This window comes from Psittacula echo, assembly GCF_963264785.1.
Source record: "Psittacula echo genome assembly, chromosome: 7".
NCBI lineage: Eukaryota > Metazoa > Chordata > Aves > Psittaciformes > Psittacidae > Psittacula > Psittacula echo.
This window is the reverse complement of record NC_137740.1, coordinates 3119913-3131304: the sequence shown is the minus strand read 5'-3', so window position 1 is coordinate 3131304 and position 11392 is coordinate 3119913. Positions and strand designations below refer to the sequence as shown.

At 46.2% G+C, this 11392-nt stretch overlaps 1 protein-coding gene across 1 annotated transcript in view; it reads left to right on the top strand.

Moving 5' to 3' along the window:
- Positions 1-2662: 2662 nt before the first annotated feature.
- The window catches only part of PGM1 (phosphoglucomutase 1), a gene marked incomplete at both ends in the record, with an annotated part of 28584 nt that continues 19854 nt past the window's right edge, over positions 2663-11392 (top strand). The window contains one exon of the mRNA XM_080622937.1: positions 2663-2908. Coding sequence (XP_080479063.1) covers positions 2663-2908 — 246 coding nt within the window. The remainder of the gene's footprint in view (positions 2909-11392) is intronic.

Here is an 11392-nt window from a genome sequence, read left to right as displayed (position 1 = left end):
ACAATCCAGTTACAGCTGCTTCTTGGTAGCATTCAGACTAAGCCAGCAGATTGTTTTGGCAGCTTTTAGACAATTTATAGTCTTGTACTTCTCAAAAAGTTGTCATTTATACTTTGTTGAGTTTGATTTGTTAAAGCCAATGAATCATCTGAATACTTATTTCTGCTATCACATTTCTGCTGATGGCTTTAAGAAACGTGTATAGTGGTAGTTTAAAAACTGTAAGTATGTAAAATCCTTTGACAGAATAGTGTTCATGAGATACAGTCTAACAAAATAAATTGGCATTAAAATATTAAGACAGTAAAAATTACTGCTGTTCAGTAATAGAGCTGACAGTTCTAATGTAACTGTTTTATAAAGGCTAAATTCCCTAAACTTGCCTTTGTTTTCTATAACATAATATCATAATGTAGTTCCATCACACAGTGGAACTGAAGAAAAGCTTTGTTTAATGAGTCTGATGGATTCCTAATTAAATACTCCTGTTGTTTTGATGCAAGAGGTATGAAGAGGTGGGGTTCATCATGTTGTATGGCCACCTGATAAAGGATTTAGTTTTGTATTTAATTTTCTTTTGTTATTTGATAATAACACTAATTTTACACTTGTTCTGAGTAATCACTGCCTGATTTTTATGCTCTTTTATATAAAATAAAGTCTGCCTTTTCATATGTGATAAGGAAATAACCTAATTTGAGGAAAATGAACTTTTGTCTTGGGCTCTTGACTTTTAACAGCAATTTATTATTTCCAGGGTAGCTGAAATAGGGACACTGAAGTCCCCTCAAGTTTAGGCTGCAATAGCAACGAAAACCAGCTCTGAGGTACTAAAAATACTCAGCTTTTATGTTTTTCTGATTCCTCTAAATGTCTGTTAATGTGGAAAGAAGTAATGACCCTGGCCAATGAATGCTTAAAAAGTGTCTGAGTTTAAAATAGACATTAAATGTATGTGACCTCATCTGCAAGGGCAGCAAGTAGTCTGGTAAAGCTATATTTATCTGCCAGCAACTCCTGCACTCTGCTCTTCCTCCTCTGTAATTGTACACTGGGTGAGTAAATGTCAGTTACTAAATGAGAGCTGGGCTGGAGGCTGGCTGTGATTTACACGCTCTGCAATTGGTGCTCGGGCAGTTTTGCTGGGATCTTTAGTGTTCAGGGCTTATTTTTCTTAGCAAATACAGCAGATAGTATTTTCATTTTCAGAATTGTCTTAAAGAATCCCAGCCTGGTTTGGGTTGGAAGGGACCTTAAAGCTCATCCAGCTCCAACCCCTGCCACAGGCAGGGACACCTTCCACTAGAGCAGCTTGCTCCAAGCCCCTGTGTCCAACCTGGCCTTGAACACTGCCAGGGATGGGGCAGCCACAGCTTCTCTGGGCACCCTGGGCCAGCGCCTCAGCACCCTCACAGGGAAGGACTTCTGCCTAAGCTCATCTCAATCTCCCCTGTTTCAGTTTAAAGCCGTTCCCCCGTGTCCTATCACTACAGGCTCTTATAAAAAACTAGTGGAAGTTATATTGAGAGGCCCCACAGATATTTGGTGATTTCTAGCAAATGTCTGAGCTCTGGAAATGCTGCTTCAGAGGAGGTGTATGAAGTTGCATGCTACCTGTCGAAGGAGGAGCTGGGAAATGATGAACCACTCTGTGTACAGTAGACAGTACAAAGTGGGCACTCTGATATCTGCATTTCCTTTGTCTATGAAATCAGCCCTATTAGATGTGGCAGGAATTCATATACTGCTCCTTGTGCCTTTTAGGAAAGGAATGCTTAAACCTGAAAGAAGCACTTAGCTGAGAAATCATTGCACATGAGAAGACTTGGGTTTGCTGCAGGTAGGGTCTAGTTTAACATCACACAGTGATACACCTTGAAACCTTTTTTCTTTTCTGATCCTGTTGCTGCTGGGAAGAGTTTCATTATTTTAACCTTTTAGGTGGGAACAGAGTTCTCCATGGTTCTACTTTTCCTGCCCCTGGAGGGGATGAGAATAGAGATTTTGGTTGTTATCTACAGCATCTTTTCCAGTTTGCTCCAAGTCCAGGCATTGTAATGATGGAAAAACATTCTAGCTTCTCTTTTTGGGGCTGGACACACGTGCTAGCCTCTTTAACGGGAGATGTTCGGGAGAAAAGGTGTCAGCAGCTGTGATTTGAGTTTCTGAAATCATAGAATCCCAGACTGGTTTGGGTTGGAAGGGACCCTAAAACTCGTCCAGTTCCAACCCCCTGCCATGGGCAGGAACACCTTCCACTAGAGCAGCTTGCTCCAAGCCCCGTCCAAGGGACACTGCCGGGGATGGGCATGTTTTCTTCGGACAACTGGAGCTATAATGCAGCTTCTTTGCGCTATTGCCCCCACTGAGGACCTTCCGGAGGCCTTGCCCGAATCTCCCGGTTGTTCCTCTTGCTCAGCGGAGCCCCGAGGTGCCCGGGCGCCGTGCGGTGATGGGCTGAGGATCGGGGCCCGGCCTCTCCTCTCACCGGTCCGGGGCTGCGAGGGCGCAGCGGGAGGAATCCCCCGGAGCGATCCCCGCCTCTCCCGGGGCAGGCGGCGCCTTTAAGGGGCGGGAGCGCTGGCAGGGCCGGCTCCGGCGGTGGCTCCGGTTCCCCCCCCCGCCTCCCGCTGCCGCCCGGAACTGCGAGCGGCGGCCGGCCATGGTGAAGATCGTGACCGTGAAGAGCAAACCGTACGGCGACCAGAAGCCCGGCACGAGCGGGCTGCGCAAGCGGGTGTCGGTCTTCCAGAGCAATGCCCACTACACCGAGAACTTCATCCAGAGCATCCTGGATACGGTGCCGCAGGGAGAGCGGCAGGAGGCCACGCTGGTGGTGGGGGGGGACGGCCGCTTCTACATGAGGGACGCCATCCACCTCATCGTCCGCATCGCTGCTGCCAACGGGGTGAGTCGAGCGGGGGGAGCTGGGCTCAGCTCCGTGGAGCTTCCTTTCGGGAAAGCGGCATCGTATCGCCTCCGGGTGGAGGCAGGGTCCCGCCGGACGGGCGGTGGCAGGAGCTGGGTGCCGTGTCTGGATGTTAACGGGTGAATGACATGAGAGCTGGTGAGGCTCGGTGTGGGGACAGCTCCCCTTTCAGGCGCTGAAAATCACCTAGAAGTCTTTACCTCCCTTGGGTACGTGCAGCAGCAATCGCTTGTAGAATCAGCGAGTGCAGAGGTGGGGCAGTGCGTGCAGTTTCCCTGTACCAGCTTTTTCTGGCTTCAGGTAGTAGCTGTGTTTTGCAGCACACACGAGTGGCACAGCATGTGGAGCACCGTGTCATCTCTGGCAGTGTTCAAGGCCAGGTTGGACGGGGCTTAGAGCAACCTGCTCTAGTGTAAGGTGTTCCTGTCCATGGCAGAGGGTTGAAACTGGATAAGCTTTAAGATCCCTTCCAACCCAAACCATTCTAGGATTCTGTGATTTCATGATACTGGACTGTGTCTCACTGCTGGAGACTCCCATCCCCACCTATTCATCTCTGTCCTGTCACTTGGTCAGCCTGAGGAGCCCAGCAGGGAATGTGGTGTAAGTGGGGACCGCTGTGGTGAAACTGAGTTTGCAATGGGAGGCTTTTCCCTACATTTGGTGTTTTTCCAAAGGGAAAACGTCCTCTTCTCCTGGGACACCTGACATCCTCATCAGCAGCAAGCGTTCTTCCTCCTAGTCAAAAAAGGAGAGTGGGCTTGGTGATTAGGTTTGGACATTAGGGTAATAACCTAGCATTGCCTATTTCAGCTTCTCAGTAGCAATTGGGCGCCTCAGTGCCTTTAGGTGTCTGCCTTCTTAAGAAAAAAATAAAACTAGAGATCACTGCCTTCTAATGGCATAAAGAAACTGCCAGAGGGGAGACTGAGATGAGCTTTTAGGCAGAAGCTCTTCCCTGTGAGGGTGCTGAGGCACTGGCCCAGGGTGCCCAGAGAAGCTGTGGCTGCCCCATCCCTGGCAGTGTTCAAGGCCAGGTTGGACACAGGGGCTTGGAGCAAGCTGCTCTAGTGGAAGGTGTCCCTGTCCGTGGCAGGGGGTTGGAACTGGAGGAGCTTTTCAATCCCTTCCAGCTCAAACCAGTCTGGGCTTCTGTGAAAGAAGGATATAATGGTTTCTTTTCAAGCCACATAGAAATTCATCTTTTTTGATTTGTGGTAGTTGCTCAGCTGTCAGTCCATGTCCCAGCATCCCAGCACCAGCCTTGCTGTGTGCTCCTATGGAAGTGATGGATAGTGCAGCCTTCCCTGATGGGAAAAGCAGCAGGCACTGGTTTATTTATTTGTTCTCAGAAGGGGTTGGAGCTGAAGTGTACAGTGTTTGTGCCTGACTGCAAACACAGACAGCACCTTGGATCCCTATGAATAAGCAGACTGGGGCTCTTGTTCCCTGGGATAAAGCTGTGGTTTGTGCAGGTTTTTGGATGTTCACCCAGGGCCTGGTGGGATGTGGCAGCCTTCCAGGCACTGAGGAGTTCTCAGTCATCTGCACCTCAGCTGAATCCCAGAAGTAAGCAAGGGCCTGAAGGTAAAACTATGCTGGGGTTTGATTTAGGTGTCTTCTTGGAGGAGGTTGAGGACCAGTCACTGCTCAAATCCTCCACCCTGGTCAGGCAAACACTCACGTACGTGCAGCACTATGGCACTGAGCTTTCTGTCACAGTTGCATAAGCAGATCCCAATGGATGTGCTTTCTACCAGGCATTTGCCTTGTAGTAGTTGGTCTGTGTGAATTCAAAGTGCCAGGACAGAAGTGGATCTAAAGTCAGAAAAATGTTCTGGGAAGGCAAGAGAGGAAGCAGGAGGTAGAGGAAGAAAGCAGGTAAAAGAATACATGGGTGAAAAGCCAGGACACCAGTACCTGAAGTGAGAAGTTTTACTTTAAAAGCTTTTCATTCTGAATCATTAATTTATAAAACAAGATACTGGCCATGGCCTGAGACAGAATGGGAAGACCATTTCAAGTAAAAATTTGGCAATATTACAGCACTACCAGTCATCTACTGATACAGGCTCTCTATATCCTTGTAGGACAGAGGTAGTGTTACAGGCTTACCACAGTGCTGTAGCGTGCCATGAAATTACCCCCTTTTCTTCCCTAGAGATTCAAAGAGAGCCGGTAGGTCAAAAGTACTGCAAAATTGTAGATATAAGTATCCCATTTAGAAAGGAGGAGGAAAAGACCTCATAAGGGAGCACTGAGAAGAGCAAATGTGCCCCAAATTTTTCATTACATGCACTGCAGGTAAAGCCTAAAGTAAGTAACCACAAGGAGGAACAGAGGGGTGATCTACAGGATACAGATATTGAAAACCTGATACACAGCTGCTGGCTAAGTTTGACTGGCACTGGCCAGTATAAGTGCAAGTATTGCATTGCCAAACTCAAGAATGGCAAAGCCATCAGGTCCCGAGAAATGAGGTGCCTGAAAGTAGTTTCTTTAGGGACTACAAAATGCTAGTTTTGAATAAATTTCTATCTACTTGCTTTCCTATTTTGGAATGGTGAGGGAATGCTTGCTTTGTGGTTTTTCTCTGGAGCTAAAGTGTTAGTTCCCTGATAGTTACCACAGTGTGGTTGAGTAAGAACCTATGAAAATCCTGTTTCTTCGTAATAAATATGAAGTAACTGGAAGTCGCCTACCCTGCAAAAGGAAGGATGAGCTGATTCTGTTAATGGGTAAGAAAGTGTACTGCAGAACACATGGTAACTTGCTTCAGGAGGCTGTGGTTTTGTCTGAGTGCTGGGGGTCTCCTGATTCCAGCAGCCAGGTCTCTGAGAAAGACTCTGTAACGTCATGCTGAGAAACACTGAATAATACAGGGAAAAGTCCAGATGTGGCTGCACTGCTCTGTCTGGACACCTGAATCCACAGTGTTGTTTTGTCTGTAGAGAAGTGATCATTACAATATATGTGAGGAGGGTACATAGTTATAACCTGAATGTGGTAAAACTGAAAACAAGAAGGAAGGAGTAAGGAGACAATGAAGATAAGTTTGGGCTACAGTCTTCCTAACATAGCTCTTTTGATTCTTGATTGACAGGTATGTTGTACCAGGCTGTATTCACTCATCTAAAGTCAGCCAGCCACCCAACTGTGCCAAAGCAAGTGCTGGAAAACTGTATTTCTGGTCCTAGGGATTAAAAGGTGATTGGATTGATACTTCAAAATCATGTGGGTTTAAGATCTGTTTGCATGGTCCTCCGGAGCCTGAGGACCACAGTTTGATTGTTAGTTTTACAACATGAAAGGAAAGGATGGTGAAGTGAGTTTTAGTTTTGTCTGCGTCTGGAATGGTTAACATATAACTGAGTAGTTGCATTTGACTAGCAACAACCCAATTTGTACTTGCATGATTAAAGAGTTTTTATCCTGTTTATAAGCTTGCATTTGTATAAGTAAACTAAAAGGGAGGTTGTTGGATTTGCCTTTCTCAGTTGGCAACCAGTGTATCCTACCTAGTTTGTTTTGTTCCGTTGCACCAGGTTTCCTTGATGTTATTCCCAAACAGGGAGTCTGACTCTTTAATTACAGGAAGAAAAGCTTTAAAGCTCCTGTCAGAGGAGAATTGTGGCTGTACAATAGCTTTATGTCAAAGGCATACTAAAATTACAGAATGGAAGGTGTAAATCCAGCTCTGCTCATGCACCAGGTTGATTCAGTGACATTGTCACCTGCTAGTCAACTGATTTACTGTGACCCTGGTTCCTTCTTAAATAAACGGGTTTAAAAGTGCTGCAAAGTAGCTACATTAAAGCAAATAGCTTGAAGGTGGTTTGAATGCCAGGCAGCGCTTTGCATGTTAAATACTAGCCTGGTTTTGTTTTATTGCTGCAGGACAAACAGTGCTCTCAATCCCAGAAAGTTTTGGTTTCCTGGCTTGGCTGCTGTTAAGTTTTTTCCCTGCTCAGTTAGTCCAGGGAAACCAGGCTTTTAAGCTCTCTTGCATCGCTCAGCAACTCTTTATTTGCCACTTTGTAGCTCTGCTCCCTTTTTGTTTGTGCTGTTCTGCCATAGCCTCCAGACCAGTTCCCATTCTGACAGTGCCACTGAGCCCATAATAAGCAGTACAGTGAGGCACAGGCTTGCAAAGCCACATTCTGGTCCCAGTTAGAGCATGCTCACGTTCCCAGTCTCAGCATCCCAGCTGTGGAAGGGGCATAGTGGGATTTGCACATCTGTGATCTGCTTTAGGCTGATGGGAAGCATTTGTTATTGATATCACTTGTTTTTCTTGCCTAGTTTTTAAAGGGACCTGTAACCAATGTCCCTTCTTCTTGTTCCTATCTCTGCACAACACTGTGCAGTCAGCGTTAGCCTTGTTGTTAAAATACTTTAATCCATTCAGCAATTGGCATCATTATCCTGAAGAATAGTCTCCTTCAATCCTCAGGGTCAGATCTTGCCTTTAAGTAAAAACTCCTGGTATTAAAACCATCAAACTGAAGTGATCATAAAGAAAGTTCTTCCAAAAAGCAATCCCTGTGTACCAGAACTAGATGCTATGGGCATTAAGAAAAACCTCAGTTCCTGATCTTTCTTACCTTACTGGTTTTCTCAGAAGCAGAAGTGGAAATTGGGATGTGCCATCTGAAGTAAGGAAATAGATACCAATTGTCCCATGAGCATTCCTATGCAGATATATCCTGGCTTCAGATTATGGTGAGTTTTAGAAGACAACCATGCATGCAGCAGCTCTTGCAGCTTGGAGACTGCTTTAACACTACTTTAGCTTCTTTTTGCCTGTAAAGTTAATAGGTTTGTATCAGTTTACAACCGAGGGCTATTAAGGCAGTGGTCAGGCCATCCAGTTACAATTCCTTTTTGGAATTTTAAACTCTACACTAATGAAACTCCAGCTGAAAGGAAGAGCTAAGATGCTTTAGAGTTAATCTCTGCAAATCCAGCAGCCAGAGTTGAAATCCATACTAACAGGGGTTTAACTGTAATCTCCTGGAACAATGACTCCCTCTAACCAGAAGCCTCAGCTCTGGCTGTGCTGACAGGGCAGCAGGATGGGGTCTAATGCCTTCTCTTTGGCAAGGCAAAGTTTGGGATAAGTGAGCTGGACTGAACAGATGTTACCTGTACGTCTTGTGCCACGACTGAGCTGCACTAGGATCAAGAAATCCACTATGGTGGTCCTTGACATCCTGTTCTGGTTCTCTATGAGCTAGCCAATATATTGATTACTGTTTCAAATGATGAACTGGAACATATCTTAGAAATAGAGAAATAACATAGGATTTCAGTAAGAAGTGCGAAGATTGCATAGGCAGAAGTAATAAAATATGAATGTAATACGTACATTTATAATTGTAGTACAAGTTGGAGAATAACGTACTAAGCAACAGATCTGATGAGTAACCACGAAGGTACCCAGGAAAACAAACGTCATTCCTAGATTTTCAAGTTGTTGTAAGTAAGAAACCCAGGAAATAAAGTGTCATCAGGAATCTGATCTGGGATCCTAGCCCTCAGACAGGATGCAATCTGCTTGGGAGAGACTCCAGCAGGAATGACCTGAGGTTGGGCAGATGGGGCCAGTGAGGGAGGAATGAACTTAGCCTAGAGATGGGAAAGCATGCTGGCAGTCTGCAGATGTCTGCAATGATGCTGCAGGGAGGAAGGTAACAAATTGTTCTCTGGCCTGATGGGGATAGGGCAAGAATTAAAATTGCAACAGCAAAGGTTTAGGTTAGACATTAGAAAGCATTTTGGAAGCTTAAGGCTAATGAAAGAAGTGAGTTGCCTGGGGAGGTCATTGGGTCTCTGTCTGGAAAAACCTCTAATGAGAAGGGTTTGGGCTGGGCTGACCCTGCCTAGAGCACGGGCTGAGCAACTTCTCTACAGCCCTTCCAGTCCTCTTTCCTGCTAATGTACTTGAGCCACTTTTTACTCCTGGGCCACAGACAAGGCTTCGCTAGCACATTCAAGTCTGTGCAAAAACACTCGTGTATGAGTTCCCCTCTCTCCTTTATGTGCACTTTTCCTGGTTCTGTATAGCCACCTTGCCATCACATATATACATACTGTGGGTTCCAGACAGCAGCTTGGCTCTGTACACCTCAGACTAGAGCTTCTATCCCTGATCCTACAAGGTTTAACCAGATAAATCTGTGCACCTCACACCAGCATCAGGCTGAGCCAGCCAGTGCCTTCTCTCTGCTCCACAGTATAGTCTGCATTTTGTAGTTCTAGAGTGTCTGGGTTCAGGTGCTGGTTTTTCTAAGAGGATCTAGGGTCAGGGGCTATCTCTCAGCAGGCTGGAGCCAGAAATCCTGGACCGTTCCTGGGTTTGCTCGAGGTAAACCACGTGGAATCCCTCTCATGTCCACGCTGCAGGGGCAGGACAGCAAACGCCCTGGCAGTTCAAGGTAAAATGGGTGTGCTTTGAGCAGCTGACATTTGAACAGCATGTTTCTCAATCATAGGTGCTGGTGTGTACCTCTTTCCTGGCAAAGGGAGGATCAGCCCCTATCAGTGTGACAAACCTGGAGCCCATTGCTCACCTACAGCAACCTTGCAAATGGTGGTTTCACCCCCAGCTCTGCAGAACCCTTTCAGGCCACCCATGTAGCTTGTGTCTTAACTTTAACTAGGGTGCAATGTAGCTGTAGAACTGTGTCTCTTAATCCTGGAGTGACTCCTATGTATGTGGTTGCACTTATGTGCCCCGTGCTTTCGAGATGGTGCCACATATTTTGCCTTTCTGTCATCTCTACAGCAACTTCAAACCCTAGTTTTGAATTAATTCTTACGGAAACAGAGTTTTTGCAGTTGGAGCAGCACTCCTTGTATGGCTAATAGGCTTGCAGTCGGTCTATTTATTTTGCTTTGGCTCCACTTGTCTTGGCATTACAAATGTCACACACAGCAAGTGGCTGCCTGGACCAAAGGCAGAAGGTGCCTGTTTCTGGCAGCTCAACAGCAGGTTCCTTAGGGCTCTTGGCACCCTCTTACGGTGAGTGTGCAGGCAGCAGTGCAGGGACTGTTCTGTGGGCAGAAGTTGAATGTGATTTCTGTCTTGAAGAACAGTCACAAAACAAATGTAAAATACCTAATTCTACTCTATTTGTTCCCTGGGATTTCCTGCTGTGTACCTTTCTGACTAATCACAGGAAAAGAGCATAAGAAGATAATGCCTATCACCAGCTGATTGCTGTCAGAAAAATTCATGTGGAGCTGGAAAAGGAAAATTGCACCTAAACCCAACTCCACAGTAGGTAGGGTACATTGGCTTTATCAGCCCACTGAATGTGGGAGAGAAGTAGAATGGGAAGAAGCTGAAAGGAAAGGAGAAGGGCTGCTCAAGATGGAGAAGGCATCCTGGACTTTGGAAAAGCCTGACCCCAGGAGTGTTTGCAGGGGATGAGAAGAGAGAATTACTGTTCAGACTGGCTTTTGCACAGGGAGTTCCCCTCCCAGATACTTGGCTTGCCTGAATGTCGAAATGAAGCACTTTAGCTTGGAGTAAGGCTGTGCTAAGGACGAGTTAGCATCAGAGTGTGAAGCCAGGAGAGCCTGTCTGCCTGGTCTCATGCTTAGGGAAGGCTCCAAAGAGCCACAGGCCACAGTGCAATGAGAGAAGGTGGCAGAGCTCACACAGGGGGAGAGGAGATGGGGCAGTGATCCACGGTATGGAGCCAAGGGAGGAGCTGCAGTGCTTTACTGAAGTTTAAGTCCTCTCTAAATAGTCTTGTCTTTAAAACAAACAAAATTCAACAGCTAGTTCGTAGTTTTAATTCTATTCTTGCATGTCTGAAGCACAAGACAGTAAAAGGAGACCTAAGCTAGCAAATGTCCCCTGCCTGTGGCAGATGGGCTGTTTGGAGGGGAAACACCCTCACCAGCCTCTGACTGCCATGAGGAATAAGAGACCCAGGAAATATGACCACAGGGAAAAGTTAAGGCGATTGGGGTTGTTTACTGTAGCAAAGAGAGGGCATGCAGAGTCTGTATACTAAAGGACTTTTTTAATGTGTGAGAAGTTGTCAGGAAGAGGATTATGATCAATTTGTTTTCTGTGACAGCTCAGGAGGACTTAAACCACAGCAAGGAAGATGCACAGCAGATTGTAGAAAGACTCTTCTAACTGCTAGGTTAACTATGTACTGGCATAGCTTCCTGGAGAGAAAGATTTCAACAACAAGTCATATCAACTTTCTGGAGGATGCTCTAGGTGTATTTAATCCTGCATCACTTCTGGAGGGAGCAGGTGATCTGCTGAATTCCTTTCCAGTCTGTAAGTGATCTATAACGATCAGTCATCCAAGCAAAGCCTCCCATATCACAGATCATAGAGTCACAGAATCATAGAATGGTTTGTGCTGGGAAGAACCTTAAGCTCCTCCAGCTCCAACCCCCTGCCACAGCCAGGGACACCTTCCACTAGAGCAGCTT